At 48.7% G+C, this 21,461-nt stretch overlaps 1 protein-coding gene and 1 long non-coding RNA gene across 3 annotated transcripts; one reads left to right on the top strand and one right to left on the bottom strand.

Annotated features, from left to right (window-relative positions):
- Positions 1-2,901: 2,901 nt before the first annotated feature.
- Positions 2,902-20,351, bottom strand: LOC309346097 (snake venom vascular endothelial growth factor toxin HF-like). 2 transcript variants are annotated; one of them, XM_081869786.1, is made up of 8 exons: positions 19,466-20,351; positions 17,250-17,280; positions 15,328-15,524; positions 13,744-13,823; positions 11,565-11,594; positions 8,223-8,285; positions 5,178-6,777; positions 2,902-4,600 (listed from the first exon to the last, which is right to left on the bottom strand). In XM_081869786.1, exons 1-7 carry the CDS (start codon positions 19,511-19,513, stop codon positions 6,639-6,641), a joined length of 588 nt encoding a protein of 195 aa, XP_081725912.1. In that variant the 5' UTR covers positions 19,514-20,351; the 3' UTR covers positions 2,902-4,600; positions 5,178-6,638. The 2 variants fall into 2 exon arrangements, with proteins under 2 accessions (XP_081725912.1, XP_081725913.1); XM_081869787.1 differs by having other exon boundaries at positions 5,178-6,738; positions 19,466-20,307.
- Positions 6,876-21,124, top strand: LOC309346215. Its single transcript, XR_014158480.1, has 3 exons — positions 6,876-7,206; positions 7,254-7,996; positions 20,861-21,124. It is a non-coding gene; the product is annotated as an uncharacterized lncRNA (long non-coding RNA).
- The last annotated feature ends 337 nt before the right edge of the window (positions 21,125-21,461 follow it).

Raw genomic sequence — 21,461 nt, forward strand, 5'->3', positions numbered from 1 at the left:
AAAGAAAAAAGGGGACCGCAGCTCACCTGGGAACTTCTCCAGCTGGAGGGGGAGAAGACTACAACTCCCAGCAGCCCCCGCGCCCGCCGGGTGACACATGGCTTTGGAATGCCAGCTGCTGCCAGCCTTTCTCTCGGGCTCCAAACCGGTCCAGAGAGCCGGGAGGGGCCCTCAGGAGTCAGCAGCGCCTCTCCCCGAAAGCAGAAAAGTAGCAGCCAAGCCAGGAGTGGTTCCTGGACTTACCAGGCTGGCATTTCTCTCCCCTGCTGAAGATTAAGAAGTCCAACACCAGATTCCCTCCAGGGCTTCCTCTTCACCTTGGAAAAAACTCCATCCTTAATAAGGGGGTGGCTGATTTAGAATCATAGATTTAGAAGGGTACCCCCATGGTCATCTAGTCCAACCCGCTGCAGTGCAGAAATCAGTGCTGAAGAATCCCTGGCAGATGGCCACCCAAACTCTGCTTAAAGACTGCCAAGGGAGTTAGTGCCATGGCTGAATGTCTCTTACCATCAGAAAGTTTTTCCTTTTCCCTTTCCTTTTCCCATCACCATCCCTCACCCCTCACCCCACCTTTGTGTTAGACTTCCAATCTACTCAATTGCCACTTCTTTCCACTTCTATTACTTTCTTTCACACACGTTTAACCCAATTTTCTGCTTCTTTTTCTATTACACATTGTTATCCATCTTATTTAGTATTTCCATATTTAAAACGGAACTTGTTTATTCTAATAGGAGTTCTGATTTTTCAATATGGTTTTGCAAGTATCCTTTAAACACCTTCCAGTCCCTGTCTATCTTCTCTTTTGAGATCCTTCCAATTTTTCGCAATCAATAGCCTTGCGGCTGTTGTTGTTGTTTAGTCATGTCCAACTCTTCGTGACCCCCTGGACCAGAGCACACCAGGCACTCATGTCTTCCACTGCCTCCCGCAGTTTGGTCAAACTCATGCTTGTAGCTTCGAGAACACTGTCCCACCATCTCGTCCTCTGTTGTCCCCTTCTCCTTGTGCCCTCCATCTTTCCCAACATCAGGGTCTTTTCCAGGGAGTCTTCTCTTCTCATGAGGTGGCCAAAGTCTTGGAGCCTCAGCTTCAGGATCTGTCCTTCCAGTGAGCACTCAGGGCTGATTTCCTTCAGAATGGAGAGGTTTGATCTTCTTGCAGTCCATGGGACTCTCAAGAGTCTCCTCCAGCACCAGAATTCAAAAACATCCATTCTTCAGCGATCAGCCTTCTTTATGGTCCAGCTCTCACTTCCATACATCACTACTGGGAAAACCATAGTTTTTACTATATGGACCTTTGTTGGCAAGGTGATGTCTCTACTTTTTAAGATGCTGTCTAGGTTTGTCATTGCTTTCCTCCAAGAAGCAGGTGTCTCTTAATTTTGTGGCTGCTGTCACCATCTGCAGTGATCATGGAGCCCAAGAAAGTAAAATCTCTCACTGGCTCCATTTCTTCCTCTTCTATTTGCCAGGAGGTGATGGGACCAGTGGCCATGATCTTAGTTTTTTTGATGTTGAGCTTCAGACCATATTTTGCGCTCTCCTCTTTCACCCTCAATAAAAGGTTCTTTAACTCCTCCTCACTTTCTACCATCAAGGTTGTGTCATCTGCATATCTGAGGTTGTTGATATTTCTTCCAGCAATCTTAATTCCAGCTAGGGATTCATCCAGCCCAGCCTTTCACATGATGAATTCTGCATATAAGTTAAATAAGCAGGGAGACAAAATACAGCCTTGTTGTACTCCTTTCCCAATTTTGAACCAATCAGTTGTTCCATATCCAGTTCTATCTGTAGCTTCTTGTCCCACATAGAGATTTCCCGGGAGACAGATGAGGTGATCAGGCACTCCCATTTCTTTAAGAACTTGCCATAGTTTGCTGTGGTCAACAAAGAATGCTCCAACTACCGCACAATTGCACTCATTTCACACACTAGCAAGGTTATGCTTAAAATTCTACAAGGCAGGCTTAAGCAGTATGTGGACTGAGAACTCCCAGAAGTGCAAGCTGGATTTCGAAGGGGCAGAGGAAACAGAGACCAAATTGCAAACATGCGCTGGATTATGGAGAAAGCTAGAGAGTTCCAGAAAAACATCTACTTCTGCTTCATTGACTATGCAAAAGCCTTTGACTGTGTTGACCACAGCAAACTATGGCAAGTTCTTAAAGAAATGGGAGTGCCTGATCACCTCATCTGTCTCCTGAGAAATCTCTATGTGGGACAAGAAGCTACAGTTAGAACTGGATATGGAACAACTGGTTGGTTCAAAATTGGGAAAGGAGTGCGGCAAGGCTGTATATTGTCTCCCTGCTTATTTAACTTATATGCAGAATTCATCATGCGAAAGGCTGGGCTGGATGAATCCCAAGCCGGAATTAAGATTGCCGGAAGAGTCCACCATCCCTCAGACCATGTGATTGGCTGGACTATATTTTTTTTGGGTGGGGGGTATGAACGAATTCCTATGCCCCACAAATAACCCCGAGATGCATTTTAAATAAAAGCACACATTCTACTCATGTGAAAACATGCTGATTCCCGGACTGTCTGCGGGCCGGATTGAGAAGGCGATTGGGCTGCATCCGGCCCCTGGGCCTTAGGTTGCCTACCCCTGTCCTAGTGTGTCCCAGGCTCTTAATCAGGAAATTTCCCTCCACCGCACCCTCAAAAAGTGCCTGAGAACTTTTTTAAAAGCTGAATTCTCTTTGTTTTTGTTTTTTAATGGGGCTTTTAAAAAAGAAAAAAGAAATCTTTAAGCTGTCTATGTCTGGTGACCTTTCTATTGGATGGAGTCAAAGCAAAGCAAATTTCCTTTTCAGTTGAAAACGGTTCCTTGTGCTTATGTCCCATTGAAATCGAGCCTTTTAAAAGAATTTAGCTGTGGCATCAATGCTTTTTTTAGAAAAAAATTATTTTAAAATCCTGAAATCCAACGACACCCACAATTTGAAATACTTGCCGAAAACAGGAGGGAAATATCTGTTTACAAATAAAAATACTCATGTGCATTTTTGTAAAGCAAACACCAGCAGGGCGAGAATTTATTTGGCCATAATTGGGGAGAGGCGAGTGAATCACCGTCGGACTCTTGTAAAGTTGACATCCCCAAAGAGGAAACAGATAAAACACACCTTTACAACTATCTCACTCAATCAGAACATGTCTGAAACCACAAAAGCAACCACTGTGTCACAGATCTTTCCCTCAGAAACAGATAAAAAATTTTAATAGTGGTTTGATCGCCAGAATTTACATAGAACCAGGAAGGAAGTGAGCACCCAAGTCTCATTCTGCCTTCTTAATCTGATTCCCACCTCCCAATAAAAATCGAAAGACACAATACGCAAACACAAACCCTATCAATTTGTTTAAGCTCTGCAGTCATAAGAACCTGGTGTCGCAGATCGTAGCCTGACACTCTAACCACTATACCACACTGCCTCTTAATCAGGAAATGCTCCCCACCCCTCGAAAAGTGCCTGGGAAGTTTTTCACTTTACAATTAAGAATATCCGTTTGCATTTTTGTAAAGCAAACACCAGCAGGGAGAGAGAATTTATTTGCCCATAATTGGGAGCGAGCCGAATGAATCACAGTCGGATTCTTGAAGATTTAACAGTCCAGAAAAGGAAGCAGATAAAACTCACCTTTACAACCAGCTCACTCGATCGGAACATCAAAACCACACGCCGGAAACCACAAAATCTATCCCTTTGTGACATATCTTTCCCATAGACACGGATATAATTTTTGCAAGTGGTTTGATCTCCAGGATTTAAAGGTAAAGGTAAAGGGACCCCTGACCATTAGGTCCAGTTGTGGCCGACTCTGGGGTTGCGGCGCTCATCTCGCTTTACTGGCAGAGGGAGCCGGCGTACAGCTTCCGGGTCATGTGGCCAGCATGATTAAGCCACTTCTGGCGAACCAGAGCAGCGCACGGAAACGCCGCTTACCTTCCCGCCGGAGAAATACCTATTTATCTACTTGCACTTTGACGTGCTTTCGAACTGCTAGGTTGGCAGGAGCAGGGACCGAGCAACGGGAGCTCACCCCGTTGTGGGGATTCGAACTGCCAACCTTCTGATGGGCAAGCCCTAGGCTCTGTGGTTTAGCCCACAGCGCCACCCGCATCCAGGATTTACATAGAGCCAGAAAGGGAGTGAACATCCCAGTCTCGTTCTGCTTCCTCAATCTGTTTCCCAACTCCCAATAAAGGTTGAAAGACACAGCGCATGCACAAACCCTTTGAGTTTGTTTAAGCTCTGCAGTCGTAAGGCCATAAGATCAGGCCAGCATCCTGTTTCAGGCCAGCATCCTGTTCTCCCAGTGGCCAAATGCCTCTAGGAACCCAGGTAGACTGTCTCTGGAACTGGAGGCTCTATAAGAAGACCCTGCTGGACCAGGGCGATGGCCAATTTGGCCAGCATCCTGTTCTCACAGTGCCCGACAAGGTGCTCTAATGGGAAGCTCAGAAACAGTATCTGACCACAAGAACGCTCTCCCCTCCTGGTATTCAGAATTAAGGCCTCTGTCCGTAGAGGCGGGGCATAGCCGCTGTGGCTCTTAGCCACTGATAGTCACGGGTAAGTCTTATCCTCTGTAATCCCACCAGCGGCGTAGCGTGGGTTGTCAGCACCCGGGGCAAGGCAAGTAATTTGCGCCCCCTAACCCGGGGCAAGGCAAGCAATTTGCGCCCCTAACCCCTAACCTGCCGCCGCTGCCAGCTTCTTCTTGCTGCTGCCTGGGCTGGGGTATTTACGGTAAGGTAGCCACGGCGGCGGCGGTGGGTCCGTGTCAGGTGATCTGAGGCGAGTTGCCGCTGGCGCTGCCACCCAAACGACGCCGCTTGCCCGGAGGAGGAGGAGGGCAGAGAGGCGAGGAAAATGCAACATTGCCCAGCAGCTGCAGCAGCGGCGGCGGCGGGGCTGTGAGGAGGGGCTGCCTGGCGCGCCCTCCGCAGCCCTGATGCGCGGGGACCGTGGCGAGCACTGAGAGCCGCTGCCTGCCAGACGCCTTCAGCCCGGACGCGTGCACAGCTTGTCGGTTCCGTGAGACATGGGGCTCTGCTACAGCCTGCGCCCGAGGCTCTTCGGCGACTCCGGAGGCGGCGAGCGCGCCCCCCCCAGATGTTGCGCCCGGTGCGGCCAGCCCCCCTGCACCCCCCACGCTACACCACTGAATCCCACATATCAAATGAAATCAAACCACCGCACAGAAGTTGCAGGTGGTGTTTTAGGTGGTCGATCTGTTCTTAGCCATCTACACAGCATGCATGCAAATATATAATCTCTCTTTCGTCCATGCAGGTCGGTGTGTCTTTTGAAGTGGTTTGTGGCCATAATAACCAAAAGGGTACCAGTGCCACACCTAGGTTTACCGCCGACTTTCCTTCTACACTTCAGGATCTCCTGGCGCAGGATTCCTACTCTCTCGGGGCCTAGTTTTAAAAAGTGCTATTCTCTTCCCCAGAGCATCCCCGACAGCAGGGTTAAGGAAAGCAACAGCTCCATCTGTCGGTGCTTGAAAGAAACACGCAGCAGACTTCAATGCGGTTTAGCGCTGTACAATTAACTCCAAGGCACTTCAAAAGGCAGGCTTCTCGGCAGTGCGGAAGGAAAGGCTCTGCGGTGTTTCGTCGAGGAAATGAAGAAGGTGTGAGTGGCTTCATAAGCCAGTGGCTAAAAAGAAATATCAATGAGGTGGGTTCAATGCCCTTCAGCGCTGCTCAAGTAATTCTAATGCACTTGGAAGGCTGACTTGCAAGATGAGAGGCTAATGAAGACATAAACTGAAATATATGGTATAATAATAATAATAGTGGAAAGAGCGTCATTGCACATGTGCAGAGTGCCTTTCCCTCACCACCGCTGAGTAGCCAAAGCTGACTTCCACTTATCTGGGGTTTGAAGTGTGCCTCGATTTCGGTCAGCCCATATAACATCTCCTGTTTTCAAAAATTAGCACTAGGTTTTCCCCTGATGGCGGGGTACGGAAAACACTGTTTTAAAAACACAACATTTGCAAAAAGCTGTGGCTTCTTTCGTGCTAGGAACGCACGGGAGCCAATGCAACGTCTTTTGGATGAACACACAAACACTCACTTCCACACATACAGCCACACGCGAGACGCATGCCTGGACCAGACGTGTGTTTCAGACCTAAGAACGATGTGTCATAAATAAAAGAGGGAGGGAGGGAGGGAGGGAGGCAATGATGGGGTGGAGGGCAGGAATGCTTTGCGAAAGGCCCTTTTTTAGTGCAGAAACAGAACCTGCCTTGTTGGGTCATCAGAAGAAGGGGGCATGCCACGGTCCGGCCACCCCAACCTGGTGCTCTCTTTGGAGTTCTGAGTTCGAAACAGCTGGCGGGGACCAGATCAGGGAAGTCTGTAAGACATGTCTGGGGACCAGTCAGGGAGCAGGACTCTTTAATGGATAGTCAGCGGACGTCTGCCCCACCCCTCTGCAGATGGAGGGTCTCCCGATCCCATCAGAGTCCAGAAAAGGGCAGCCCCTGACCCCAACCCCCACGGAGGGCAGCCCTCAGACTGGGCCTTGCAGGGATTTTTCTGTCCGCCATTCTTGCATGGGCAGCTGGGAACGAGGCAGCCCTGCCTGCGTCCGGATTTCAGACAGGAATGTCTCTCTCGGACAGGGGCAAATTCTTGGCTTCTTCTTGGTCTCTGTGCTGGGCCTCTGGTCTCCCCGCACCGGGGAGTTTGCAGCTGCTGAAATAAAACCACATGCAACAGGTTTGGGGGGTGATGCTGGTGAAATAAAAAAAATAAGGTCTAATATATATAATAAATGTTCATAAACGTACCAAGCAAACACGTACATAAATATATATAAACCACATGTCTGAAGCAGCACAGGAAAACAGCCAGGAAGCCATTTTGGGTCCCAAACTGACCAAATGTTTTCTCTGCAAGGTCAAAGGAAAATGGACAAGCCTCCCCATTGTCTTTCCCTTCACAAATCCTGTCTTAAGGGTATGTCTGTGTATGAATAGGGTGAGCCTGTGACCTGGCTCAGGAACTAAGTATTTATCATTACAAAAGACTGGCCAGGCTCCCCAGGGTATCCAATCAAGTGAGCATTAACAGGTGGTCTGCCAGACAGGAGGTAAACAAGGCACTCAGATTTCTGCTGTAGACCACCTTTTCTGTGATGTAGGTATGATGTGTCTGGGGGTGGTCTTGAGCTACACCCCTTCTGTGATGTATGCATGATATTTCTGGAGGTGGTCTTGGACTCCAGGGTGGGCAATTTAAAATGTCTATATAAGGGTGGGCACACCTTTGTTCTGGGTCCTCCTCCTTTCCTGCGTGTGAGGGGAGCACCCTGTTGCAACAGTTCAATAAAGATCAGGCTTACAAGCTGCTTTTCAATATTCTCTGGTTGGCCTCTGTTCTTTTCTCTGACCGATGGAGAACCTGCAAAGGACTCTATTAGGGCTCTTGTGTCCCCCATAAGGAAATAAGGGCAGATTTTCGTTTATTACACTGGAGAGGTCTGAAGGTGCCAGTCCCCATCAGACCTGCTGACTTTCCAGAATTCTGCACTGCAGGAGACGAGAACTGGGCAGATAAAGGGCTGGTTTAAATAGGAACGTATCTTATGGTGCTCCTTACGCCAGGGCTGAAGCAACAGCGGCACCTACAGGCAGCTCAGGACATTGCTAACCCTATCGTAACATTGCCCTCTCTCCCTCCCTCCATCCTGAAGCCAGAGTGGGGGGGGGGGTTATGCTCTGGCCCCACCCACCATCTAGAGAACTAAGGGGTGCTGGTCGGGTGTGAAATATGCTAGTAAAAGCACGGTGCCCCTCCAAATCAGACTGTACTGCTCTGAGTATGTAACTTCAAGCATTGGCAACTGAGCTCGCTACTTTTCCTCTGCCCTCCCCATTCCTCTTTCCTCTTGCATCTTTTCGATCGAGAGCCTGACCTTTCAATCTCCTAGGACACCTGAGAAGCTTTACAAGTAAGGAATAATGTTATGAAACCACCTGGGTCAGAGCGTTGGTCCATCTAACCATGTTGTCTACTCTGGCTGGCAGCCGCTCTCAGTCTTTCCCTTCACGTTCTCCCAATGGACCTTTGTTTTTAATCTGGAAATGCCAGGCTTTTGCATTAAATGTAGGCAATTTCTCCCCCTCTTTCCTATTGTTGCCAACTGCCGCGCAGACACCGTGCTCTCGTATACCTACATTGGTGTGAAAGGCGTCAGGCTTGGCTCCCGGGGTCTCCTCTTGGGCCCAATCCGGTGGCTCCTGGGGAAAGGAGAGATAGGTAAATCTTTTTTTTGTCTTTTTTGGCAGTTTTACTTATTTATTAACGTTATTACGTTATATGGGTAAAGAATATCATATTACAGTACAATGCTTATTATCATATAATTTTCAACATGTTTACAAAATTTATATACAAAGTTTATATACCTAAAGGTAACAAAAAAGGAAGAAAAGAAAAAAACAAGGACCAAAAAGTCATAACTGTACCAACACTTTGGACTTCCTGTCTGTCCCATTGTATATTCCTTTTTTACAATTGAATGTACTCTTATTATTGTATATTTCTTTAGGTAAAGGGACCCCTGACCATTAGGTCCAGTCATGGACGACTCTGGGGTTGCGGCGCTCATCTCGCTTTATTGGCCGAGGGAGCCGGCGTACAGCTTCCGGGTCATGTGGCCAGCATGACTAAGCCGCTTCTGGCGAACCAGAGCAGTGCACGGAAACGCCGTTTACCTTCCCGCCGGAGCAGTACCTATTTATCTACTTGCACTTTGACGTGCTTTCGAACTGCTAGGTTGGCAGGAGCAGGGACCGAGCAACGGGAGCTCACCCCGTCACAGGGATTCGAACCGCTGACCTTCTGATCGTCAAGTCCTAGGCTCTGTGGTTTAACCCACAGCGCCACCTGCGTCCCCAGTATATTTCTTTACATTTTGTCTAATACATTCCTATATCAATATGTACCCTTGGTCTCATTTCTCAACTCAGTCTCCAACGTCAATCAAATGCTAGCATAGATAGCAAACCTTTGCTGTATTTTTGAACATATATCTTATATCTATCCCACTTTTCCATAAATTTTTGTTTTGAATTGCCTCTCAGGCTATTTGTCAACTGCGCCATTACAGCAAATTATTGTAGCTTGTTATGCCAATCTGTTATTGTCGGGACTTCTTCTTCCTTCCACCCCTTTGCCACCAAAGTCCGAGCTGCAGCCATTGCATTTAAAAATACCTCCCTAAAGGCATTTGGGATGTCCCTGGAGAGACAGGTAAATCTAGCGATCCAACTATTTATAAGGAGGCACCTACAGAGATGGGGAAACGGGGTTCTCCCTGATGAATTGGGAGCACTGAGCTGTTTCTATGGGGCAATAAAGGCAGCTTTACTCCCCCCCCCCCAGTGATTCATGCGTTGGATTCATCAAATCTGGATTACCGCAGTTGCACTCTACTTTCTCTTGCAACTGATCCAGAACGCTGCAGCACAATTGCTGGCAGGAACAGTGCTGGATTTGCATATAAGCTAAACAAGCTATAGCTTAGGGCCCCACTCTCTTGGGGGCCCCAAAAAAATTTAAAGGAAAAAGAAAATGGATGTACATTTCCAAAATGTAAGATAAAAAACAAATAAAATGAAACCTACATACAGCAACAGTGTTTTGTGTTATGTAGGTTCCTGTGATGTAAGTCACGAAATTAAAAGATGCCTGCTTCTTAGGAGAAAAGCAATGACAAACCTAGACAGCATCCTAAAAAGCAGAGACATCACCTTGCCAACAAAGGTCCGTATAGTTCAAGCTATGGTTTTCCCAGTAATGATGTATGGAAGTGAGAGCTGGACCATAAAGAAGGCTGATCACCGAAGAATGGATGCTTTTGAATTCTGGTGCTGGAGGAGACTCTTGAGAGTCCCATGGACTGCAAGAAGATCAAACCTCTCCATTCTGAAGGAAATCAGCCCTGAGTGCTCACTGGAATGACAGATCCTGAAGCTGAGGCTCCAAGACTTTGGCCACCTCATGAGAAGAGAAGACTCCCTGGAAAAGACCCTGATGTTGGGAAAGATGGAGGGCACAAGGAGAAGGGGATGACAGAGGATGAGATGGTGGGACAGTGTTCTCGAAGCTACCAGGATGAGTTTGACCAAGCTGCGGGAGGCAGTGGAAGACAGGAGTGCCTGGCGTGCTCTGATCCAGGGGGTCACGAAGAGGCGGACACGACTAAATGACTAAACAACAACAAATGATGTAAGTCATGGGCCCCGCCTGCTAGGCTGCTCCCTAAAATATCATTGGTTTGCTCATTTCCATATCAATTGCTTTGATAAAATACATATTTTGTTATGTGCAAATGGCTTTAGATACCTATTAAAAGTAAAGGTAAAGGGACCCCTGACCATTAGGTCCAGTCGTGACCGACTCTCATCTCGCTTTATTGGCCGACCGCTCATCTCGCTTTATTGGCCGAGGGAGCCGGCGTACAGCTTCCGGGTCATGTGGCCAGCATGACTAAGTCGCTTCTGGCTAACCAGAGCACCGCACGGAAACGCTGTTTACCTTCCCGCTGGAGCGGTACCTATTTATCTACTTGCACTTTGACGTGCTTTCGAACTGCTAGGTTGGCAGGAGCAGGGACAGAGCAACGGGAGCTCACCCCGTCGCGGGGATTCGAACCACCGACCTTCCAATCAGCAAGTCCTAGGCTCTGTGCTTTAACCCACAGCGCCACCCGTGTCCCTTTAGATACCTATTAGGTCCATAATTTACCATATTGCATATATTCAACACAAAAAAACAGTGACAATTTGTTGTTGGCAAAGTACAGCTGGACATATAAAGGGCCCCATTACCTTCAGGAGCTGAGGGCCTCATCAAATCTAAATCTGGCCCTGGGCAGGAATCTAAATCTGGCCCTTGGCAACACCTGTGCTCAGAGACCTGCTCTGCTTCCCAATGGCCACAGTCAAAGTGCTGCTATTAATATATAAAGCCCTGAACAATTTGGGACCAGTTCACCTGTGAGATCTGCTTATCCCAAGTACCTCCCCCTCAACCGCTTCGATCTATGGAAGTGGCCTCATTAGACCCCATTCCACATTTGTAAGAAGTCAGTGTTTTAGTGTGGCAGCACCTGCACTCTGGCACCAGGCAAATAGATGTTGATGCATGTTTTCATTGTTTACTTTATCTTCCGAATGTTTTAAAGAGTTTTCATGGGTAGTTCTGCTGTTCTGGCCGTTCCCTCCCTGTGAGAAGCCAAGTTACAGGGAACCAGGCAGAGGGCCTTCTCGGTGGTGGCGCCCGCCCTGTGGAACGGCCTCCCACAAAGAGAAAAACAACAACTACCAGACTTTTAGAAGACATCTGAAGGCAGTCCTGTTTAAGGAAGCTTTTAATGTTTAATAGGTTATTGTATTTTAATATTCCGTTGGAAGCCGCCCAGAGTGGCTGGGGAAAGTCAGCCAGATGGGCAGGGTATAAATAATAAATTATTATTATTATTATTATTATTATTATTATTATTAATCACTTACCTCTCACCTTTCAAACGTTTCCGCCGAGGCCTGGAAAAAGAGGAAAACATATATTTACACAAGCGGAAGTGGAGGGATTGGTTGAAGCTGATCTGGTGTGTGTGCCTCCTGTAGAAAAAGCACCCAGTCCGGCATCCTGTTTTCGAAGTGGCCAAATATCCCTAAGAACCTAGGAATGTAGATAGACTGCCGCTGCAGCTGGAGGTTCCACAAGGACCTAAGAGGAGCCTGGCTGTTGGGTCAGGCCAATGGCCCAACTAGTCCAGCATCCTCCATGAATTTGTCTCTTCCTCTTCTAAAGCCATCCAAGCGGGTGGCCATCTCTGCTTCCTGTGGCAGTGAGTTCCATGGTCTAACTGTGCTGTGTGAAAGGAGCCCTTTCCTATATCTGTCCTGAATTTCCAGCTTCATTATATGTCCATGAGTTCTAGTCTTATGAGAGAGGGTGACGAGAAATTGCCACTTCCTCCATGCCACACATGCGAAACATGCTCTAAGTGTGATTTGACGAATGATCTTATGAATATCTACACAAGTTTGGAAGGCAGAATAGCCTGGTGTGGGTACAAAACCCAATCCTTTCTCAATAATAATAATAATAAAATGTTATTTATATCCCGCCCTCCCCAGCCGAAGCCGGGCTCAGAGCAGCTAACAACAGTGAAATAATACAACATTCTAAAATCAGTTCATTCTAAAATCAGTTCAAATCAAATTAATGGCAACCATTGGGCTAGAATTCTGTGAGGATTACTGAAGGACGGGGTCAGGCTGTGCCTTGGCCAAAGGCCTGGTGGAACAGCTCCGTCTTGCAGGCCCTGCGGAAAGATGTCAAGTCCTGCACGGCCCTAGTCTCTTGTGACAGAGCGTTCCACCAGGCCGGGGCCAGTACTGAAAAGGCCCTGACTCTGGTTGAGGCCAGCCTAACCTCCCTGTGGCCCAGGACCTCCAAGATGTTTTTGTTTGAAGACCGTAAGGTCCTCCGTGGGACATACCAGGAGAGGCAGTCCCGTAGGTATGAGGGTCCTAGGCCATATAGGGCTTTAATATACTTAATTCTGCTCTAGTTAAATTATGAGAAGACAAATTAACAACGAGTGATTCTGTTGAAATCCTTTTCTCCTGTGAGGACGTGTCATCTGGCCCTTGCGAAAACCCGGACAGCGGCTACTGGATCTAAGCTGCAACTCCCTGTCTCTCTCCATGTCACTGTGACTGGAGGCACTAATGGAATCACAGTCACTAGGGAAATCACGTGGCATATTACCACCAGCACATCTTCTGGTCTGTTTGTTCTTGTTTTTATCATTGTCACTGAGCCACCAATATACGTTGTTGTGAGCATAATCATTTTTGTCCCCATTGAATTTCTGCGCTTTCAATTACCTGACCTCCTCCGTGAAGGTCTTTAGATCCTTCTCTACATTCTGCATCAATTTGTCCATTTCCTGAGTGTTCGGTTGAGCTTTCAGATTATCCGATACCATACTTATTTATAAACTTCGAGCATATTGCTTCTTCCTCTTCTTTTCCCCTGAACTAAAGAGTCCCAAATGCACATTTTCTAAAATTCAGGGAATGGGTGGATATGGGGGAGAGGGGGGGACCTCTGTACGTGCTCAGGGGTACTTTTACAAGTGCACTGTACATTATAGGGATGAGCTGTGGTTTGGAAAATAGGTTCTGGGGTGCAGCAAGAATGAGCTGTGGCATGAAACGGAACCCTTTCCCCCCAATTTTTTTTTTTTGTTTTCACAATATTATAAACAAACAAACAAACAAGACAAACAAACATAAATCATAGCCTTATTGAAAATTAAGTTAAGTTAAGTGACTTCCTCGCTTCCCATGTCCTTTTAACGGTTTTCCAAATCCCAGTTCTTATGAAATTTAACTTAAACATTAACATCCTTAAATTTTCACCTTATGGAATTAAACATATTAATTCATCACTTAACATAAATAAAATCCTAAGCCAATTAAGTATCTGCAAGCTATTTTCAATTAATTTAACTTAACAAATTTAACTAGATAATCATTAAATTTATTCCACTCTTCCTGATACTCCTCCTCCTTCTGGTCGCGGAACCCTTTATGCCCCTCCACACCCCCCCAACATCCAGTTGCAGACCCTCCGCGCCAAACCTCCCAGCTGGCTCCTGCTTGGCCTTTGTCTTACCTGCAAGAGCAGCGGGTGTGCTCCACAAACTTCATTTCTTTCTGCTGCGTCGTGCCCAGGATGGGGCTCACTCGGACCACCTGCCAAGGGGGAAGGGGACACGTGACCTTCCACCAGCTGCCCCCACTCCAGCTCCTGTCCTCCTCAGGCACCTGCCCCACTAGACGGCGGAGACCATAGCTGTCAACTTACAGATTTGAAAATAAGGGACCAGCAGCCTCAAAAATAAGGGATCAGCAGCCAAAATAAGGGATTTTCCAAGGGGCACAGGTATGTTCAACTTCTGAGCCCCTCCGAGCCAAAGGCAGAAAGCCCAGCCAGCAGCCAAACGAAGCCTCAAGCGGTGGTTCCCACAGCGCAGCAACCCGGCAAAGGGGATGCAGCAAGGAAAACCACCGTCACCTCTCCGCTGGGAAGCGCTGAGCAAAGGCGAGTCCCCAGGCAAGGCGGCCGATTTGATTGGCACAAGGCATGCAAGCTCCACCCCCCAGTCGCTCTTAGACTCCTTATTGGGTGAGCAACGCAGCCAAGCAACACAGTTGGAGCCTCCCTCCTCCCTGGCCGGCAGAGAGGGAGGGAGGGAGGGAGAGGAGCTGCTTCCTTCGAAACCCGGGAAATTTAAGGAACATTATCAGTCCGGGACAGCAGCGGGACACGACGCTGGAATAAGGGACTTTCCCGCCAAATAAGGGACGCTTGACAGCTATGGCGGAGACAGTGTGCTGGGGCAGACTGAACTTTGGGCCTCATCCAGCCAGACATACCCTCACGTGCCTGCTAGACTTCTCGCCAAATCCTGGGTCAGATCCAATGTAAGTCATATGGATTCGACCCATTGGCATCCATCGTGGAATCCCAGAGTTGGAAGGGGCACCCGAGGGTCATCTAGGCCAACCCCCTGCAATGCAGGAATCTCAGCTAAAGCATTCATGACTGATGGCCATCCAGCCACTTCTTATAAACCTCCAGGGAAGGAGAATCCATCACCTTCCCCGGCGTTGAACAACTCTTTACCGTCTTGCCTAAGGTTTTGTCGGAATCTCCCATCTCGTATCTCGAAGCTATGGGTTCGAGTCCTAACCTCTGGAGCAGGAGAAAACAAGCTAGTTCCCTCTTCCATGGGACAGCCCTTCAGACATGCAAAGATGGCTATCATATCACCTTTCAGTCTCCTCTTTTCCAGGCTCAGCTACCTCAACCGTTCCTTGAAAGACTTGGGAGGTTCATCTGCCATGAGTTCTTTCGTTGTGATCCCTGCATTGACTGGGGGGTCGGCTACATGACCTCTGGGGGATCCCTTCCAATCCTACAGTACTATGAGCATGAAGTGTGCCTCTGGTTTTACATGTAACTAAGCAACTGTGAGTCTTGGACCCTGAGCAAACCCCAGTCGCTGCAATAAGTGGAGTGATGTTGAGGGAAACCACCAGAGCTTTGTTAAGGAAGGGCTAAAGGTCCGATTCCTGCGTTGCAGGGGGTTGAGCTGGATGACCTCTGGGGGTCCCTTTGAACTCTACAATTCCGTGATGCCTCTGTGGTTCTAGGACTTGGGGCAGGGCAGCAGCCCTTTCCCCACCTGCGCACCTGCAAGTCGATGGTCCGGGTCTCCACGGCGATGCACTCCAGGCTCTCGTCTCCACAGCAACCGGCACATCTCCAGAGAGGGACGCAGGGGGGCTTGAAGATGTGCTCAGCCTCGTGGGGGAATTCGCTCAGGATGTCCACCAGGGTCTCGCGGGCTCGGCAGTAGCTGCGGCTCCAGACCTCTTCGAAGGGCACCACTGCAGAACATATAGTCAATATCTATATGAAGCTTCTGGGAGAGATCATCAGGGGGTTTGGGCTGGGTGTCCATCAATATGCAGATGATACTCAGCTCTACCTCTCTTTCAAATCAGAACCAGTGAAACTGCCTTGGTCGCGCTGGTTGATGACCTCTGGCAGGCTAGGGACAAAGGTGAGAGCTGTTTCCTAGTTCTGCTGGATCTCTCAGCGGCCTTTGATACCATCGACCATAACATCCTTCTGGACCGTCTAGAGGGGCTGGGAGCTGGGGGCACTGTCATACAGTGGTTCCGCTCCTTCCTCCTGGGCCGTGTTCAGAAAGTGGTGGGGGGGGGATGAGTGTTCAGACCCCTGGGCTCTCACTTGTGGGGTGCCTCAGGGTTCTGCCCTCTCCCCCAGGCTTTTCAACATCTACATGCAGCCGCTGGGAGAGATCATCAGGAGGTTTGGGCTGGGTGTCCATCAATATGCGGATGATACCCAGCTCTACCTCTCTTTCAAATCTGAACCAGTGAAGGCGGTGAAGGTCCTGTGTGAGTGTCTGGAAGCGGTTGGTGGATGGATGGCAGCCAAACAACAGATTGAGGTTGAATCCTGACAAGACAGAAGTACTGTTTTGGGGGGCCAGGGGCCAGGCAGGTGTGGGGAACTCCCTGGTCCTGAATGGGGTAACTGTGCCCCTGAAGGACCAGGTGTGAAGCCTGGGGGTCATTTTGGACTTACAGCTGTCCATGGAGGCGCAGGTCAGTTCTGTGTCCAGGGCAGCTGTCTCCCAGCTCCATCTGGTACACAGGCTGAGACCCTACCTACCTGCAGACTGTCCTGCCAGAGTGGTGCATGCTCTGGTTATCTCCCGCTTGGACTACTGCATTGCACTCTACGTGGGGCGACCTTTGAAGGTGACACGGAAATTACAACTAATCCAGAATGCGGCAGCCAGACTGGTGACTGGGAGCGGCTACCGAGCACATAACACCGGTCTTTAAAGACCTACATTGGCTCCCAGTACGTTTCTGAGCACAATTCAAAGTGTTGGTGTTGACCTTTAAAGCCCTAAACGGCCTCAGTCCTGTATACCTGAAGGAGCGTCTCCACCCCCATCGTTCAGCCCAGACACTGAGATCCAGCTCTGAGAGCCTTCTGGTGGTTCCCTCATTGCGAGAAGTGAGGTTACAGGGAACCAGACAGAGGGCCTTCTCGGTGGTGGTGCCCACCCTGTGGAAACACCGTTTACCTTCCCCCTGGAGTGGTACCTATTTATCTACTTGCCCTTGACGTGCTTTCGAACTGCTAGGTTGGCAGGAGCAGGGGCCGAGCAACAGGAGCTCACCCCGTCACGGGGATTCAAACCGCCGACCTTCTGATCGGCAAGTCCTAGGCTCTGTGGTTTAACCCACAGCGCCACCTGCGTCCCCCTTTACTTTTACCTTTTTATAAAATCTAAATGGAACACCAGCCAGTAATCTGGCCAAAGCATTTTGGACCACTGACATTTCCATTTTTGACCGACTGAAAACCCCACGTGGAGCACATCCAGCCTGAAAGTTACCAGTGCCTGGAGTGCTGTGGCCGAGTCATCTCTGTCCGAAAGGGGCTGTAGCTGGCGAACAAAATGCTCTTTGCCACTGGGTGCAAACTCTGCAATTTGGAAGGTTGTGGCTTTTCCATGTGGGGAAGGCAGTGAGTTTTTCAGAAAGGGGAAGATGGGACAAGAAACTCACCTCCTGCTGGCTGCTCGGAAGTCAACACCGGCTGTAAGTGAAAGGAGGACCAGTTAGAATGGAGCACCCTTGGGTGGGGTCTGCGATAGTACACTGAGGTCCAGCTCTGAGGGCCTTCTGTCGGTTCCCTCCCTGAGAGAAGTGAAGCTACAGGGAACCAGGCACAGGGCCTTCTCGGTGGTGGCACCTGCTCTGTGCAACTCCCTCCCTTCAGATATCAAGGAAATAAACAACTACAGTGGCACCTGGGTTCTCAAACACCTTGATACTCAAACAACTTGGAACCCAAACACTGCAAACCTGGAAGTAAGTGTTCTGGTTTGCGAACTTTTTTCGGAAGCCAAACATGCTCCGTTTTGAGTGTAACGCTTCTGATTTGAGTGTTATGCTGAGGTCTGTCTGTTTTTGCTATTTTGCATTTTTGTTTTTGTGGCCTTTCTTCTTTTGGTTTTGTGACTGTGTGAAACCCAATTCAGCTACTAATTGATTGGTCGTGTGACTGCAGTACATTGTTTATTGCTTTCATTTCATGGATCAGTGGTCTCGTTAGATAGTAAAATTCATGTTAAATTGCTGTTTTAGGGGTTGTTTTTAAAAGTATGGAACAGATTAATCCGTTTTGCATCACTTTCTATAGGAAAGTGTACCTTGGTTTTGGAACGCTTTGGTTTTGGAACGGACTTCTGGAACGGATTAAGTTTGAGAACCAAGTTTGAGTCACTGTACATGACTTTTAGAAGACACCTGAAGGCAGTCCTGTGTAGGGATGTTTTTAATGTTTGATGTTTTATTGTAGGTAGACCTTAATTCTAAAGCAGTTCTTTTAAAACTATCTAGAAGCTGCTGTACCAGGGAAAGCCACTAGATGGCGGTCCACCGTTACAATTAAAAGTTAGCTTCATCTCAAGGGAAACAACCGGCTGGTTTTCGGGGGCAAAAATTATTGTCTATAATCATTTTATGCATTTTATTATTCCATAAAATTAATACACCGTTTAATTGTATAAAAATAGAGATTGACAGCAGTTTACAAAAAAACCCAATGAAATTAGCCATAAGAGGAACTGACGACAATAATTTGAGTCTTTCAAAAAATTAAAAGGCTAAAAACAGGATAAAAACAGATTAAAACTCGCACCAGCTTTCTAAATATCCGGGCAAAACGGAATTAATTCATTTATTTACAGGCTACAGCTCGTCTCGCCATACTTTTGAACGTGCGCATGTCCACTTGCAGAGAGAGTCTTGCCCTGGAATTTCTTAAATAAATTAATAGCTTTGCCTAGTGGTTAGAATCCCCCACTCGACCGTGTTGCTGCCTCTCAGCCTAACCTACCTCGCGGGGTTGTTGTGGGGATTAAATGAGGACGGGAGGCATGCAGGCGGAGCTCCTTGGAGAAACAGGTGGGACAGAAATATGGTAAATAAATAACAATAAATAAATATTTTTTAGGCAAAGACCTTCTCCTTTTCTCAGGCTTCCGAATCAATTCGAGCTGTTTTGCCTCCGCTGGCTTTGTTGGTTTCTCTGCCGCCTCTATGGATATTACTGGGGCGCGGCATATTTTCCCCTACTTTTAACTTGGTTTATTTGGCTGTTGCTTAGAAGATGGAGCGCATCTCGTTTCGGCTGATCCGGAGGACAGGACCCAAACCAAACAAGAAAAGGCGAATTCAAGCTAAACATGAAAAATACCTTCTGGCCGGGACAGGCGCAGAGCTGCCCTTCGCAGGAAGCTCATAAGCAAAGGCGATGAATAAGGCAATGAAATTAATGTCTAATAAATACAAAAAACGTTCGCTAATGAATGCCCGCCGGGTTGATTCATCCCCATACGGAGAAGAAATCTGTGCCCCTGCTGCCCAAAAAACCCCGCTTTGCAAGGACCACGGCGCGCTCTGCCTGGGACAGAAATAGTTTCTTGCCTCCTTCCAAACTCTCTGCACCCCCAGGTGTATTTTTTAAAAATACGCAAGGCAGGAGAGTTCAGGGGAATTTAACACCCGTCTCCCGCTGGCTCTGCCCACGGCAACAGCGAGGCGAGGCTTGCTGGGACACATGGCAAGACCTTCGTGCTGGGGAGAAGGCTGGTCTTTTTATTCCCTTTTCCACTTTTTGAAGAGGGCATGCAGGAGCCCCGAGCCCTGGAAGAGACCCCCGCGCCTTTCCCTCCTCCTCCAGACCCCACCCGGTGCCACCCGGAGGCTCTTTTTACCTGAGCGCACAAGAGGGCGATTGCCACCAGGTACCCAGGGACTGGCATCCTCTTCGTCCTGGATCTGTTCGAGGAGCGGACGATGGGTGCTGGGGCAGCGAGGTCCAGGCTCGCCCAGCTCCGGAGTCAGCAGAGGAGGGCATCGGCCAAGCCGGAGGGGGACAAGCGGGTGGCACCGACCGGGCGCTCCATGGGTGGCAGCGGAGAGAGAGATCTTTCTTCCGACCCGCTTCTCCTGGAAGTTGGAAGCAAATAAGAGGATGGACGAAATGAGGGAGGGAGAGGCTGGCCAAGAGTGTTGGGGGGGGAGGCTGGGAGGCGGGGGGGGGGCAGGAAGGGGCAGAGGGAAGCGGGATCAGGGCATGTCCTGGAGAGAAGGAAATAAAGTTGGAGCTCCACCCCAGCTGGAAAAAGGAGGGGCTTTCAAAGGCAGGCTGCCCCCCCCCCGAAGCTCCAGCTAGAGCCTCTTCAGGGCTCTGTCTGTGCTCAGGGCACCGGGGGTGAGGCGGGGGGGGGGCAATTTAGCAGAGGCTAGGGAAGGATCCCTGCGCCCTGGCACGGGCAGCGGCGCCTGCGTGCGTCTTGGCGCACGCACACGGGGCGCTCCTGTGGCCAAGCAGGTGGAAGAGTCTTGTAGCATCTGAAAGGAGGGCGGTGCCAGTGTTGTGCGGTGGTCAGAGCGGGGGATGGCAAAGCGGGCCGTGGCGCCCCCTGGGGGCGGGATTAACCGAGGGGCGCTGGAAGTGGTGATTTAAGAACCCTGCTTTGTTGTTGTTGTTTAGTCATTTAGTCTTGTCCGACTCTTCGTGACCCCCTGGACCAGAGCACGCCAGGCACTCCTGTCTTCCACTGCCTCCCGCAGTTTGGTCAAACTCATGCTGGCAGCTTCGAGAACACTGTCCCACCATCTCGTTCTCTGTCGTCCCCTTCTCTTTGTGCCCTCCATCTTTCCCAACATCAGGGTCTTTTCCAGGGAGTCTTCTCTTCTCAGGAGGTGGCCAAAGTATTGGAGTCTCAGCTTCAGGATCTGTCCTTCCAGTGAGCCCTCAGGGCTGATTTCCTTCAGAATGGAGAGGTTGAATCTTCTTGCAGTCCATGGGACTCTCAAGAGTCTCCTCCAGCACCAGAATTCAAAAGCATCCATTCTCTGGCGATCAGCCTTCTTTATGGTCCAGCTCTCACTTCCATGGGAAAACCATAGCTTTAACTATATGGACCTTTGTTGGCAAGGTGATGTCTCTGCTTTTTAAGATGCTGTCTAGGTTTGTCATTGCTTTTCTCCCAATAAGCAGGTGTCTTTTAATTACGTGACTGCTGTCACCAACTGCAGTGATCATGGAGCCCAAGAAAGTAAAATCTCTCGCTGCCTCCATTTCTTCCCTTTGTATTTGCCAGGAGGTGATGGGAAGAACCCTGCTAAAGCGGCTTTATTAAGCCAGACGTGTGGAAACTGGTTATCACTTCATCAAGGCCACCCATTGCACTGAGAATGTGCTGAGTAGCGAGTTAGTCCCCAATAATGTGGAATGTTAAGACTCTTGCTAAATGACTGTCAGATTTTGAAAGGCGGGGGCCGCTCGACTGAGTTCATCTGTGCTGTTGTATTACTTAAACTACATCGTTTAGATTGGAATCCGAATAAAGATGCAGTTAATCTTCCCTGCTTTGAATTTTATTGGGCTATTATCTTGCTCAGTGGGTCGTGGAATCTGCTATTTTGAATAAAGCTTTTTATAGGGTGGGTGGGGCTCTGGGGCATGAGTTTATGGAAGCGAAGGGGTGTCTGAGTTTGAGAGCCACTGCAATAATAATAATAATAATAATAATAATAATAATAATAATAATAATTTATACCCCACCCATCTGGCTGGGTTTCCTCAACCACTCTGGGCGGCTTCCAACAGAATATTAAAATACAATAGTATATTAAACATTAAAAGCATCCCTAAACAGGGCTGCTTTCAGATGTCTTCTAAAAGTCTGGTAGTTGTTCTTC

This window comes from Podarcis erhardii (genome assembly GCF_964252035.2).
Source record: "Podarcis erhardii genome assembly, chromosome: 7".
In the NCBI taxonomy this organism is placed as follows: Eukaryota; Metazoa; Chordata; class Lepidosauria; order Squamata; family Lacertidae; genus Podarcis; species Podarcis erhardii.

Excerpts from the sequence above, each read along its gene's own strand:
- LOC309346097 (XM_081869786.1), bottom strand. The coding sequence starts at position 19,513 with ATGCCAGTCCCTGGGTACCTGGTGGCAATCGCCCTCTTGTGCGCTCAG. Across the intron at positions 15,525-17,249 it reads TTCCGAGCAGCCAGCAGGAG|TGGTGCCCTTCGAAGAGGTC; the intron begins GTGAGTTTCTTG and ends TATGTTCTGCAG. Across the intron at positions 8,286-11,564 it reads AAACGTTTGAAAGGTGAGAG|GAGCCACCGGATTGGGCCCA; the intron begins GTAAGTGATTAA and ends TCCTTTCCCCAG.